The sequence below is a fragment of the Pelodiscus sinensis genome, chromosome 22 (genome assembly GCF_052426305.1).
Source record: "Pelodiscus sinensis isolate ZL-2025 chromosome 22, ASM5242630v1, whole genome shotgun sequence".
In the NCBI taxonomy this organism is placed as follows: Eukaryota; Metazoa; Chordata; order Testudines; family Trionychidae; genus Pelodiscus; species Pelodiscus sinensis.
In genome coordinates this window covers 20,410,240-20,425,054 of record NC_143073.1, presented here as the reverse complement: position 1 = coordinate 20,425,054, position 14,815 = coordinate 20,410,240, and the positions used below count along the sequence as shown (strand labels likewise).

Genomic DNA, 14,815 nt, shown 5'->3' with positions numbered 1-14,815 from the left:
TATTGCTGTCTAGGGGAGACTGGCTGTAGTTCACACAGCCAGTGCAGGGCCACAGCCCAGGAGGCCTGGCTCCCTGCCACTCCTGCTCTAACCACTAGACACTAGTCTCCTCCCAGAGCTGGGGCGAGAAGCCAGGAATCCTGGCGTCCAGTTTCACACCCACCCCAGCTTTGTTCACTGTACCTCAATGGGCCTTTTATCTCACCCCCTGTGCCCCTTTCCTCTGCTCTCCTGTAGGCCCCACCTGCCCCCGCAACTCTCACTACGAGCTCTGTGGGAGCGGCTGCCCTGCCACCTGCCACGGCCTCTCAGCGCCGGATGGCTGTGACGCCCCCTGTGCCGAAGGGTGTTTCTGCGACGCCGGGTTCCTCCTGAGCGGCGACCGGTGTGTCCCTGTCGCGCAGTGCGGCTGCGTGCACCACGGCAGGTACTACCGGAGGGGAGAGGAGTTCTACCCCAGCCCCTCCTGCCGGGAGCGGTGCCGGTGCCAAGACAACGGGGCCGTCGAGTGCCGGGAGGCCTCATGCAGATCTAGCGAGCAGTGCAGGGTGGAGAACGGAGTCCTGGGCTGCCACGCCAAGGGCTGCGGCAAATGTGTCATGGCCGGCGATTCCCACTACCTGACCTTGGACGGACGGTCCCTCGACTTCCAGGGCTCCTGCTCTTACACCCTAACCAAGGTCTGCAGCAGCAGCCTCCCGCTGGCAAACTTCTCCGTGGTGGTGGAGAAGGAGAGCTCTGGCGAGAGCCGCGTGGCTCAGCTGAGGACAGTGCTGGTCTCCATCCATGGCTACTCTGTCTCCCTAGAGAGGGGGAGGAAGTGGACAGTCGTGGTGAGTTCCTGTTTGCTTTGGGCCTTGTCGCTGGCCAGCTCCATGTTTGCCGGTTGTTCTGCACTCTGACCCAGGTGCCCGACGTCCAGTGCTACCTGGCTCGGAGCAGCGGGGAGGGATGGCCCTGGGGACGGGGAAGGGGGACTTGGGAGATTTGGTGCTAGACCCTGCTCCATCAGGTGCTCGCTGTGTGATCTTCAGCACGTCCCTGTACTCGTGACCTGCGTTTTAGCCCCAACCCTTCTACCGCCCACATGGAAAAGCCTCTGACCCTGCGCTTCAAACCCAGCTACCTTGGGCTGTGTCACAATAAACATGCAAAAGGCCGTGGGCTGCTCAAATGCCAAATTAACACAGGCGAGATCCGGAGCTAGAGTAGAGCAAGAGCACCTGGACACTTCTCAGCAAGTCCGCTGCTGGAGTGTGGGCAGGTCCCTTCCCGTTTCACTGCCTCATTTCCCCAGGCGCCGGTTCAGAAACACTGTGGTGTTTTGCCGAGAGAAGTTGTAGTTTTCCATGGGGCAGGGGCAGGGGCAGGGGCAGGGGCAGGGGCAGAAAAATGCCCACTTTTGGGCCATCTCAGAGATGCTGGTGGTCTCGTAAGCCGAGTCCATATGGCCCAAGAGTGGGGCAAACAGTCGTGGGAGGATGGGCTCCATTTTCATGAACATCAGGGCCACCTCTCCCGAAAAACCACCTCTCCCAGGCTCATGCAGATCGAGAGCCTGCGGTAAGGCTAGATGAAATGGATAAAGAAACAGAAGGCAGGGAGAGGCCTTTGAGATTTGCCGGGGCTGCATCTGAATACCGGAAGACTAGCTAGAAAAGAGACAGAATTTAACTTTTGACGTTGCCTCAGAACAAGAGCCAGTATTGGCTCTGGGGCTCGGGTAGATCAGCCTATGGAAGCTCCATGACACAGCTCCAGGGAGGCTGCGGGACTCTAGCGCAGTGATGGGCAAACACCCTTTTCCTTGGCACAGGTGAACGGGGAGCTCTACACTCTGCCGCTGGCCCTTGACAGCGGGAGAATCCAGGTGAACCAGGAGGGGAAGAATGTCGTCATCCAGACCGAAGTGGGCCTCAAAGTCCTTTACGACGCCTCCTCCTATGTCCTAGTCTCCGTCCCCAGCTCCTACCAGGGACACGTGTGCGGCTTGTGTGGCAACTTCAATGGCGACAAGAACGACGACTTCCTGCTGCCCAGTGGGAAGAGCGCCCAGAACGCGGATGAGTTTGGGGCTGCCTGGAAGGTGCCCGTTGAGGGTGTCACATGCTCCCATGGTTGTGGGGACAGGTGCCCCGCCTGCGATGCAGCAAAGATGGTGCCGTACCAGGCTGAGAGCTCCTGTGGGCTGATCAAAGCTCCAGCCGGTCCCTTTAAAGACTGTCACTCGCTCGTCAGCCCTGCCGAGTATTTCAGCCATTGCCTCTATGACATGTGTGCAGCCAACGGAGCCAGGGAAATCCTCTGCCAGAGCCTGCAGGCCTACGTGGCCGCATGCCAGGCAGCTGGAGGCACAGTCAGAGCCTGGAGAATGGCCTCTTTCTGCCGTAAGTTTACAAAGCAACCTACAGCCCAGTCTGAGATAACCTTTCCCCACCCTGTCACCCTCATGCCCTGGGACCCTGGTCTCCTTTCCCAGCCCTCCACCCTTCCCCCCAACCTGCTCATTAGTAGCAGCCCTATTGGCAGGAAAGTCTCTAAAGGACCAAACAGCCTAGGAACCAACCTGGAAAAATAGCCTGGCTTGGTCAGGCCAAGGAGTCACTGGTGGGGCTGGGACTGGATCCAGACCACTGGTGTGTCTACAGGTACATCTACGTGACAACACAACCAACTGAGCCAAATCCCAGAGCTCAGGCTGTGAGGGGGTTGGGCTCAGAGCCCTGGTGGGAACGCCCACACTGCTAGTGACCCACTTGCTATAGCTATAGGGGCTGACACTGAATAAGCTGTGGATATGGCAGCAGTGGAAAAGTGCACAGGCCCCTGTAGCAGTAGCTTAGCCAAAGTAACTCTGGTTCAAGGCCTGTAGACTTAATACCAGCAACTTACCAATAGGCCGTTGTGACCGGGCTCCCAGGAGAGCCAACTTAGGCCACTCAATTAGGAAAAGTTATTTACTTGTTACTATAATACAAGAACTAGGGGTCTCCAAATGAAATTTGGAGGTTTAAAAGAAACAAAAGGCAGTATTTCTTCACACAAAGCATAGACAACTTGTGGAACTCCTTGCCAGAGGATGTTGTGAAGGCCAAGACTATAACACCATTCAAAAATGAACTAGATAAATTAATTGAGGATAGATTCATCAATGGTTATTAGCCAGGAGGGCCAGGGATAGTGTCCCTAGTCCCTGTGAGAAGCTGGGAATGGGTCACAAGAGGATGGATCACTTGATGATTCGCTGTTCTGTTCATTCCCTCTGGGACACCTGGCATTGGACACTGTTGGAAGACAGGATCCTGGGCTAGATGGGCCTTTCCTCTGACCCAGGTTGAGCAAATTCCTATTTTCTTATGATGAATTGCAAAAAATGGGGCAGCCAGTCCTCAAATGTAACTTAGATTTACCAAGTCAGCAGAAAACAGCTTCTGTAAGACCTTACTGGTTACCCAGAAGCCAAAAACGCAGTTCCCTTGTAACAGCCCAGCCTTAGGCTCCACCCTGACACCAGGTCAAAAATGACAAGGGTCACTGAAAATCTTATTCTTCATCTAAGAAAGTTCTACCAAAGGACCAGACACAGCACATCCCTGGGGGGAATAGTTCAGATCTCATCCAAATACCCGCTCACAGCCAATTCTTATGAACTAAACAACCACGGCTTAGGAAAGAAAAGGGCGAGAGCATAATGGTTGACAGACAAGCACACAGACACCTGGGAGAACAGTTCTCGAGACTCAGATTCATTGTAGAGGGTGAGCTTTGTAGTTGCCACGAGTTCTTTCCAAAATCGCCCAGAGGTTACAGTGCAATGTTCGTATCCCGTATCCTGAGACTTTTACTTTTGTGTACAGTCCATCTAAATGTAGTAAGTCCTTATGATCCCAGAGTCACTAGCTAGCACGACACAATGGAACTTGCATCAAACAGGAGGTGAATACACACGCACGATTGGTATTACCTCTACATTCTAGCAATACTGCTTTGCACCTCACACATCTAGCCTACTGTGAAGGCACTAATGACTTTTCTCAGATGTCTCTACAGGGTGACTCTGGACGCTTAACCCTTTCTGGCCAGGGCCATACTTGGTCTAAGATTTGCTGCAGTTATATAATAGTGGGAGCAACAACCGTCTGTAGGCCATATTTTCATCAGATAACACCACAAAGACATCTGAGGATAGCTAGTCGCAAGCCGAATGCTGTTATAAGTTGAATTGCAGAACAGATGCCTGTTCGCGCCGGCATTAGCAGTTCATGAGAGGCAGCTGCGCCAACATCCACACAGCAGCCTTTTGTGCCCTAATGCACCACCAGTGTACACACAGCCTCCTAGTGCACCCCCACCCTAGCTCCGCCTCTACAAGAGGCGCCAGGCTTGTCAGCAGCGCTAGGGCGAGGCCGTGCCTGAGTCACTGTCTCACTTCTGTCCTATTGTCTGCTTGTGACCTTCACTGCTCCATGCAGAGAGCTGAGAACCTGCCACCCCTGCACCACGCAGAGCCACTCGGGGAGGCAAGAAGCGCAGGCGGCTGGCCCCTGCTCCTGGCAGGGAGCCTGCAGGGCACATGGGCTCCTGGCAGGGAGCTAAACAGAGCCGACAGCCCTGGCCCCCAGCCCCTCTTGGTCGGGGGAAGCGCTCCAGTGAGGCTGCGCACAGCGACGGGGGACGGATGCTGTGGACCAGCCACGGCAGTAATGACATAGGTTGGCAGAGGTCTGCAGTGTAGACAGGCCCTTCTCCAGCAGCTTTGCCGTACCAGACCAAGTCCCCTGTTGCTTGGGCATTTACTTCTTGTTCAATTCCTCTCTCTCTGGTTTGTTTCTCTCGCCAGCCCTGGCCTGCCCGGCCAACAGCCACTACGAGCTGTGCACCAGGTCCTGCGATTTCACCTGCGCCGGCTTGTCCGCCCCTGCCCAGTGCACCGGGAAGTGCTTTGAGGGCTGCCAGTGTGATGTGGGCTCTGCGGCCGACGGGGAGGCATGTGTGTCCATGGATAGATGTGGCTGCATGCGCGACGGGCGCTACCTCAAGGTCAGTGCTGGGGTCCTGAGGCGTTAATTTCTCAGGCCTGTTGCTGCCTGCAGGGTTAGCACAGGACTGAAAGGGGAGGGAGGAAGGAGAGGGGCTGAGAGGAGGACACACTGGAAAAGCAAAGGGGGTGGTGGTACTTTCTTAGCTCCACCCACAGAATACGCTCCGCCCACGAGTCTGCTTTTCCTGTAATAGATGTTCAGAATATGAACCGGTTCCGTGCCATTGCCAGCCGGGACCAATGGGAACTGCACACACAACTCTGAAATCCCTCATATGCAGTGAATTGCAGCAGGCTGATGAACAACCAGCTTTCTTAACCTCACAGGGCTGCAGTCCACTAATGGCCTGGCTGAATTTTGTCCTTTGCACCGATAAATCCATGGATTGTCTTGCTACTAGACACCGGACACACTTTTTTGCCCAAGGCCTTTCCACCTGGGGAAAAATGCAGATTTGGTGATGCCAAGTTGTTTTGTGATTTTACCTTGGTTTAGCCAATTTTTTTAGCCATATTGTTAGCAATATGACAAAAAAAAATCAGGAGAAATCCAATTGTTTCATTTCAGCATTTTCTAAATGGAGCGTTTTTGTTTTCCTGTTTGTCATTCTTTTTTAAAATACAGTTGTAAGCAGGGTCTGAGGGTTACACAAGTGAAGGAATTTGAATCCAAGTTGATTTGAACCAAAAATATCAGAGAGTTTTGTTTCAGGGCCAACCCTTTTCAGACACTTGTGATTGGTTTAGTTAAGAAAAGCGAAGGCGCTTTTGAAAGCAGTGGCTTGCCCTGCCATGAGATGTGTAGTAAGGCATGTGGCAGCTTTTAAAAGGAACCCATGTTGCACTCAATTTTCCACCCCAATGAAGCACTTCTGCCACCGGCTCTGTTATCGCGGACGATCCGGTTCTGCACTTCCAAGCTGTTGGCTGTTCATCCGTCTCCGCAATGTCCCACAGAAGTGCCTCCTGGCTGCGGAGTGTCCCGTGTGTCTGGAGTGCGCCAGGTCACACTGTGCAGAGAACGCTGCTTTGCTGTAGAGCCTGCGCCTGGGGCAGGCCTGCCAATGGGAGTGTGTGGGGGGGAGGCAGTTGCCCTGGGGCCCAGAGATTCAAAGGGGCCTGGAGCTCCCGGCTGCCCCTGCTGCCCTTTTGAATTGCTGCCCGACTGCTGCTCCACTGCTCCGCCTGACTCTGAGGGCTGGGGGCAGGACACTCTGTGGTCTGGTTGCTTTGACTTGCCCCTCCTGCCCTGCGCTCTGCCCCTTCTGGGGCGCAGAGCTGGCCCCCCCACACACCTGGCCCCGGGGCCTGTGGCGGCTGTTGGCCTTGCTGCGTTGGGGGCTGGACAGCATAGACATGGATGTTGGATCTGTCCTGTGGGCTGCCAGGTGGGGCAGGATTTTGGGAGTTGTGGCGCATGCCCAGGTTTGATCCAATTGCAAATGTCTACAATCTGTCACAGCTGTGAAACGGAGCATTCTGATTTTGGGGGTTCCAACAAGCGTTTCTGTTTGAGAGTGTCCTGCAGGTGTATGAAGAAAGCCAGTCGCAATTTGAAAATGGTGGAAACTGAAGGAGGCATTTTGATTTTGTTGAAACAAAATGGTTGGTTTGACTAGAAACGACATGTTCTAGACTTCTCAGAGCCCTGAAAATGTTGACAAATTTCATTTTCAGTTCGACCCAGCACTGTTTCTTTTGGAGTAAGGCAAAGAAATGGCTGTTCACACCGTTTACTTGCACTCTGTGGCTGGTTTCTAGGTGCTCGCTGTTTTGACACCCCAGAGCCCTGGGGCGGTGGGCGTTGACTCCCATCAGCTGTAAGATGAAGGGAGAGATACAGTCGCTTGAGGGGCTGGGAGGGGCACCTGAAATCAGGCCTCTCAGCCAATCTGGAAAGTGTGTCTTTGTGGTATCGGAGCATCTACACCTGCTCTGAGCCGGGTCCTGTCCGCGGCCTGCGTCAGAGGTGTGGGGGAGGGAGGCGTAGCTGCTACTGGCCTCTGATACGGAGACTTGACTCTCTCTCCAGTGAGGGTTTAACGAAGGTGTTTGGGAATTTCCCTGCAGGCTGGGGAGAGTGTGGTCTCCAGTGACTGCTCTGAGAAGTGCACCTGCCGGGCTGCGGGCGGGCTGGTCTGCGAGCCACACAGCTGCCCCGCCGGAGAGGCCTGCGCGCTGCAGAACGGGGTGCGCGGCTGCGTGAAGCGGGAAGGCCGGTGCACTCTGCTCCCCGGAGCCCAGCTCACCTCCTTTGACGGCACCTCGGGGAAGGTCCTCGCCGGCGGGGTCTACGAGGCGGCTTCACTCTGCGACGGCAGTGCCCCCTCCTGGTTCAGGGTGGTGGTGGAGGTCCAGCAGTGCGGCAGCGGGGGAGCGGTAGCTGGTGCTGCCATCTACGTCTTCTTCCAAGAGGCTCTTGTCGTTGTGAGGAGGAACAAGGAGACGTGGGTAAGTGGGGAGCGGGTCGGAGTGGACTGAGCCACAGGGGAGAGCGTCCCCAAGTTAGAGCTAACCACATAGCAACACACAGGAGTCCTGGCACCCAGCCCGTCTTCCCCGGTTCCTCTAATCCACTACAGCCCACTCCCCGCCCTGAGGCAGGACAGAACCCAGGAGTCCTGGCCCCCGACCCTCTCTCTAACTCCCAAACCGGGGGACAGGCCCCTGGAGTCCTGGCCCACCCACCTGCCCCACGCCTGTAGCCCACCAGAACCCTCCCTGCGCAGCGCCAAGACGCCCCTCACGCCGCCTGGTGCGGGGACGTGACAGCACCGTACAGTCTGTGTAGCCAGAGCAGCAGGGGTTGAAATGGAGGGAGCGCCCAGCACCCACGGGAAGCGGGTTTTGTGCTGCCCCGTTCTGGAAATGGAGTTTTCGGCTGATTTATCTGCTGCGTGTGTGTCAGAACCCGTCATTTCCCCATGGAGGGGGAGGGGCGCTGCGCTCGGCGGAGCAGGCTGATCAGCCTTGGAAATACGAGAAGCGAGAGGGGGGCCAGGATCTCACCATCCACGTGTCCGGGGGGCCAGGGTCTCACCAGTGCTGTCCCGGGCCAGTGGCCGGCTGGAGGATGTCAGGACAGGCAGGGCAGGGGCACAAGCAATGGAGCCTACCATGGAGAGGAGGGCGCGCATGCACCGCACGGAGCCTGAAAATGAGAAACACTGGACGGTTGTTGAGCCACCGGGTGGCCGTGCTGATCCCCGGCCAACCCCCAACCCAAGGAGGTGAAAAGCTGCAATGCCGCCCCTCCAGGCCCCACAGAGCTCCCTAGTTGTATCTCCCAGGACCCCTGTGCCAGGCGCTGTACAAACAAACCCCTGGCTCCTGCTCCAAGGAGCTTCCACCCCAAGTGCAGACCTGGCAGCCGGACGCAGAGTGGCATGTCTGACAGCACCGCTCAGCCTGGCTGGCCAGAGGACGCAGCCTGTGTCAGACAGAAACCGTGTGACTGTAGCAGGGCACAGACCTGTCTCTGCTAGTTTGGATCTAAACCTGGCAGGGTCGCCGCCCCAGCGTCAGCTGGCGACTTGACTTCCTAGCTGGGATCCCTGGGACTTGGGCAGCTCGTGCCATTGCACACCTGCTGCTGTCCCCACCTGCGCTAGCTCGATGAAAGCTGGTCTGCCAGGCCGTGCGGCTGTCACCCCCATGCACCCTTTGGGCTGGCCTGCGGGAATGGCCGGGCCAGCTCGCCCACAGCGCTCCCTGGTAGACACCCTGGGCCTGCTCAGAGTTAGCGTCGGCCACAGTGCGAAACGTCTCCCTCGTTCGGGGCTAGCTCGCGTGCTGCCAGTTCACACCCATCCTTCTCCGGACTGAATTCCTGATGCGGACGAGCCCACAGAGCCTGAGCCGGCTCCCGTCCCCAACGCTTCAGAGCCGCTCACCCGCTGGCGAGGTCCGGCACACGTTACAGAGTGGGGAAACTGAGGCACGGGAGGACTAAATGACACGCCCCAGACCCTATGGGGAGTCTGTGCCGCAGGGCAGGGAACTGACCCTCTTCTCTCAGGGCTCAGCTGGGCACGAGGCGCTGGCCTTTCCACAGCAAGGGTGGGGCTGGGGCGAGAGCCCGCTCCACAGCAGCAGCCATTGCTGCTCACTTGCAAGAGCAGAGGCTGTCAGTTGTTTTGCTTTAATGCTTCCCCACTTGCCCCCGAGCCGTTAAACGAGCACATTGACCTGCGCGAGCCAAGGGACAGCTACAGAACAAAGAAGAGTCGCGTTGCTAGACAGAGGGGTTCCCTGCACCCTCCCAGCAATGGGCACCAGCACCAGTGTTGCACGTGCACGGCTGTTTTACTTTCACCAGCAGAGTGCAACCCGTGTTACAAAGTGGTCAGGCTGATTACACTGGTGGGGAAACTGAGGCAGAGAGAGGGCCTGAGACTGGGCCACAGCTGCCCAACATGCCAGGGGGAGGAATCAGGAATAAGTCAACCTAATTAGTCCCACTACTAGGATGTGGCCCTTGGACTCCTGGCCCGTTGTGCTGTGGCCTGTCCCCGGGGATCTAGCTCAGCCCTTGTCACATCAGCTCACCCCCTCCCCCTCCGTGTGTTGCAGGTGAACGGGCGCTCGGTGCGGCTCCCAGCAAAGGTCTCCGACGTGGTGTCTGTGAGCGAGTCTCAGGGCGGTGTGGCCGTGGTCCAGGCCTCGGGGGTGCAGGTTCTGTTCAGCCCCGGCGGGCAGGTGACGGTGCGAGTCGGCGAGAGCCTGGCTAACAAGCTGTGCGCATCCTGCGGGAACTTCAACGGCGACGTCTCTGACGACCTGCGGCTGCCCGGCGGGCGAGTCGTGGGGAGCATCGCGGAGGTTGTTGCTGCCTGGAAGGCCAGAGACTTCTCCGGATGGTGAGTGGCTCTGCAGACCAGCACCTCTCCTGCCCCTACGCAGCAGCCGGTCTTCAGCCAGATCGCCCCACGAGGCGCGGTTTGAGGGCTCTAGAGATCCCAGAGCTCATTGGCTCAAACCCACGTCTCCTCGCTCCCAGCCATCGTGGCTTCCCTCCACACTCGGCTCTCGGTACCGGCACGAGGGCAGCAGCAGCCACTGCAGTGCCCACTGCAGGCCCCCAGCAGCGTGTTAGCTCCCCAGCCTGCTGTGTGGGGTTTGGCTTTCCCTTTGGCACCCGGGAGAAGGAACAGCCCCCAGGCCAGGCGCTCCCTGTATAGGTTACAGGTGCCCCCAACTCAAATCTCCTGCCTCTCAGCAAGAGGCTCCCTGCCCCGAGGGGAAACTGAGGCTCAGAAATGGTGATGTGCAGCATGGCTCAGGGTGCCCAGGACTGGAGCGGGGACACTGCTGTAGCATTTCAGAGCCACGGAGCCGCGGGGAACAGAAGCGAGATCTCCCGCGCCCCACTGCAGTGCTTTCATTACCAGGCCACTAAGTGTGGAAGGGATGAGCCTGGTGTAAAAATGAGTCTAGAGATCGAAAACCATCCCCTGGTACGGAGAGGAAAGCGAGTGGCAGGGAGGCAGGGGCTTGCCTCAGCACACCCAGCAGGCTTGTGGGAGAAGCAGGGACGGAGCCCGGGGCGCTTCAGGCCAGTTCACCTTGCAAGCGTAAGCTGGCACCGTTCTTCCACCCCCTCGTCCCAGAATGCCGAGCTTCCCCTTTGCCAACACCCCCCATGGGCACCCGTCTCGTACTGCGGTAGAGGGCTGGGGCGCTGCTCCGTGGCTGGGAAAGGAGGCCTCTGCCAGATGGAGGCCATCTCTCGCCGGGAATGGTGTAGACGGGGCTGCAGGTTGCCTGGGATTTCCAGGCAGGTTGGCTCAACCTCCAGTTCCGTGCAGAGGGCAGTGGGCTCGCTCAGGCCCCCCAGAGACAGAGAAGCAGCTAGCACCAGAGCCACGGTCAGAGCATGGACTCAACAAAAGGTCTCCCTAGAGGAGCAAAGTCGATACGAGAAGGGGGTGGCAGACTGGTTCCTCATTGACTAGTGGCCAAGATGGCCGGGGCCACACTCCAAGAGTCTCCAGCTGCCAGAGGCTGGGTCTGGACAACAGGGGAGGGATCACTCAAAAGCATCTGTTCTGTTCATTCCCTCGGGGGCGCGGACCCCCTCATAGGCAGTGAGTGGACTGGAAGCCCCACTGTGCTGATGCAGTGTGGCTTCCCTTATCTTCCACAGCCCGGGGAGATTTTTGCATGACAGTTTTGGCACAAAAATGCAGACTGAGCAGCACTGAAACCGTTCTGATTTTGCTGAATTGTTTGCTTATTACATTTTAAAAAAATAATCCTGCTAAATCAAACCATTGGCAGTTTTTGAAAGAAAAGGGTTGGATTTCACTTCCAAACAGACATTGTGTTCTCCTTGGCTTGTCTCTCGTTCTGAGCGTGGCCACACTCTGGTTTGATTTTGGCAAACCAAGTTTTGTTCCGTCTGAATCCAATTTTGAGTTTTCAATTTGCTGCGAACTTGTAAGTTCTTACTCTGATTCAAAACGGCCTGGGACTTCCCCCTCCTTCAAAATCCCTCTGGTGGCCCAGTTCTAGCGCGTGTTCTTGATCAAGATGGCTGCTAATGGCTATTATCTCTCCTCTAGTGCGGAATAGCACCGCCTGGAGGTGTCAAAGATCAGCGCTGCCCCTCTGCTAGATGCTGCACGTTGTCTGGACAGTTGCTAACCACCCCGAGCTACGTGTGAGACCCTAGGGCCAGTTGTAAGACACTGTAATATCAGTGGCTCCCGAACAATAAACTCTCGTGACTCTTCCAACACCACCTTGCACTCCAGGTTTGTGCTACTGGAAGGGTTCTGGCAGAGCATGTCGGAGCCAGGGGGAGGCTGGTGAATTGTGGTTTCACACACAAGAGTGGAAGGGGCCTTTGTGGCCGTTTCTCCGGGCCTCCTGCCTAGCGCAGGACTTGGATGATGCAGGCCTGGCGCTAATTAACTGAACAGGAAGAGATCTCGTCCCAAGAAGACCCTGTCTTGATTTAAAAGTAACTGGAGAATCCCCTGTGATGCTCCCCTGGAGAGTTACCCTCCCTGGTCAATGCTCTCCCTCTTACTGCCTACGAATTTGCCAGCTTCCAGCCCTCGGCTTAGGCTAGGCCTGGGCCCGTGTGACTGAAGATCAAGTTTCTGCTCTCGCACCCAGCTGTGTCTAGGCAGGACCCCGTGTCTCTCCCTGCCCTGCTGAGCCCACCGGGGAAAGGGCCACGTATTTCTACTATGGGAAACCAAGGTCGCTCCTGAACCTCAGCCATGGGCAGCAGCCACGTGAAATCACCTTGACCTCTGGGAGTAGGTCTGGGGTTCAAAGCAACACATCCCAGCTCCGTTCAGGCCACAGCCCCCCTGGGAGGATCCTCAGCAGCTGTCCGGGCCACAGAGCTAGGAAGAGGAAAGTGACAGGCGCTTGCAGGAGGCTATTGCCAGGTTTCCTCCCCTTAAATGGGCCACTGCATCAGCTCAGTTCTTAGCGAGCAGGGTTCTGGGGGTCCAGGCGAAACCCAGCCATTGATTCCACTCGAGGGGAGCAGGGACAGACACTGGTGACCAGAGAGCTTCTACCAGGCCTATTACCCACCCCTGTAAGTAGAAGCACCCTTCATCTCAGCCCTTCCCTCCTCTCCCCACTGGATGTTACCATGCAGAAGCCTGAATAGCCCCCTAGGGTTGCCAAATACTTTCACAAAAAATCCAGAACATGGAAGGAAAAAAGTTGTTGAGTGAAAAAAAAAAGGGTTGCTAGGCTTTTAAATACCCCGCACCCTTCGCTCTCCCTGCCCTCGCCAGACGCGGCCTTCTGCCGGCCTGCCGGACATTTTTGACCAGACAGGAGCCAGAAACAATAGACTATCTGGGCAAAAAAACGGACACCTGGCACTCTGGGGGGCAGGGGTGGTGCCCATGGAGGGCCTGGCCTAGGGAAGAAGGACAGGAGGGGAGGGGTACAGACCTGCTTCCATGGGGGCCAGAGGGCAGAGTCCCTGAGACAGGAGCGGTGCCGCCCCACACCTAGGGAAGCTATTAACATGCTGGCGAGCCATCTGCAATGTAGGCCACAGCCAGGACCGGCATGGTGCCGGGACTGGGAAGAGCACCAGGCACTGAGAGGACGAGGCCCAGGAGGCAGAGCTGCACTGGGTAGGGGTGCCAGGTGTCCGGTTTTGAACTGGACAGTCGGGTATTGGAGCTTTCTGTCCGGGAAACAAATTAAATGTCGGGTATTTTCTAATTAAGGATGTTTTATTATTTTAAAGAGTATCAGTACATACTGGGAGACACGCTCGCACTGCGAGAGTCACACTGTGTGAGCGTGTCTCCCAGCCAGGCAGTACAACTACACAGTAGAGAGAAGAGGGGTAGGGGTGGGTAGGAATCCCCGGAGCCGGACTCGCCCGTGTGCCCCATCAGGACCGTGTGTGGGATGGGCAGCATCCCGGGATCTGCGTGCGCCCGGGCCAGCCCCATTTCCCCCTGGCCAGTTCCCCTCCGCTCCTCCCAACCTCCTCCCAGCCAGGCCTGCTCCCTGCTGGCCAGTTTCCCCCGGCCAGTCCCACTCCCCCTGGCCCCCTCCCGGCCAGCTCTGCTTCCCACTGGGTGGTTCCGCCCCCCCCCCATCTTCCCCGGCCAGCCCCGCTCCTCCTGACCCCCTCCCGGCCAGCCCCACTCCCCTCCCGGACAGTCCCCACCCCCATCTGAGATAATTGTGTCCGGTATTTTTTTAAAATCATCTGGTAACCCTAGCACTGGGAGAGAGGCTCCCCTTCGCTCTCTGGGTTCGAGTCTCATGGGAAGGGCTGGATGGGCGAAGGTGCCTCCCACTCCCTGGGGGGGGCCAGACCCACCCCCCAGAGCTGTGGTTTGAGCTTTCTCCTTCAGCAGCCCCTCGAAAGCCTCAAAGGGAGGGGCAGACCCCCTGGCAATCGCAGAAGTCCTACCAGCTGGGCGGGCAAAAACCACCTAGTAGCTTGTTCCTTAGTTTCTGCCAACCTCCAGGAGTGGGAGGGAGGTGCAATCAGTTAAAAAGGGAAAGGGGGAGCCACCCAGAGGTGTAGCGAGGGTGTTATGCGCCCAGGGGCAAAGGAAAAAATTGTGCCCCCTCCCGGCCGCCATATGGCACGGCCCCAAACCTGGTGCACAGCTGAGGGGAACTTGTAGTGCATCTTCCCCCACCCCCTACAGTTTGGGGCTGGGTTCCCGCATGCACTAACCCGCTGGTGGAGATGGAGGAGGGTCGGGCTTGGAGCAGAGAGGCAGGGAGGAGGCTCCAGCTGCCGGTGGCAGGCGGAGGAGGAGCACGTGAGCTGAGGGATGACCGGGGGAGCAGAATGGGATTAAATTGGCGCCTCCCTAGCATGGTGCCCAGGGGCAACTGACCCCTCCGGCCCCCTCGCTACGCCACTGCCCCCTCCCCCCAGATCTATCATCTTATGCATGTGCAAGACCTGTGAGAGCCGTCCCATGAATCTGCAGTTAGTGTCTGTGGCGCCGGCTTCTAGGTGGTGTCTCAATGCTGCCACATTCGCCTCCAAAGAGGGGGCTTCCCAAAGCAGGTGTCTGCCCTTCTGCTTCACCCCCAGAATCCCCTGGCAACTGCACCTTCCCTTAGCCCTGCACCCTCCTGGTGCCTCCCCCTTCCCTCACTGCCCCTGCTCCCTTTTCCCTCTTTTTCTCTGATGCCCACCCCCTCACCACTCTCTGCCCCCGTTCCCCTCATGCCCCTGTGCCCTCACACATGACTTGCTCCATCCGCACCTTTCTTATGCCCACCCCTTCTTTCAAGCCTTCTCCCAGCACCTCC

At 57.5% G+C, this 14,815-nt stretch overlaps 1 protein-coding gene across 1 annotated transcript in view; it reads left to right on the top strand.

The window, feature by feature from the left end:
- Positions 1-14,525, top strand: part of LOC102448003 (IgGFc-binding protein-like) — a 33,815-nt gene extending 19,290 nt beyond the window's left edge. The window contains exons 14-19 of the mRNA XM_075907485.2: positions 238-833; positions 1,817-2,387; positions 4,841-5,040; positions 7,112-7,492; positions 9,614-9,900; positions 11,605-14,525. Of these exons, the coding sequence (XP_075763600.2) occupies positions 238-833; positions 1,817-2,387; positions 4,841-5,040; positions 7,112-7,492; positions 9,614-9,900; positions 11,605-11,614 (2,045 nt within the window). The 3' untranslated portion in view covers positions 11,615-14,525. The remainder of the gene's footprint in view (positions 1-237; positions 834-1,816; positions 2,388-4,840; positions 5,041-7,111; positions 7,493-9,613; positions 9,901-11,604) is intronic.
- Positions 14,526-14,815: the final 290 nt, after the last annotated feature.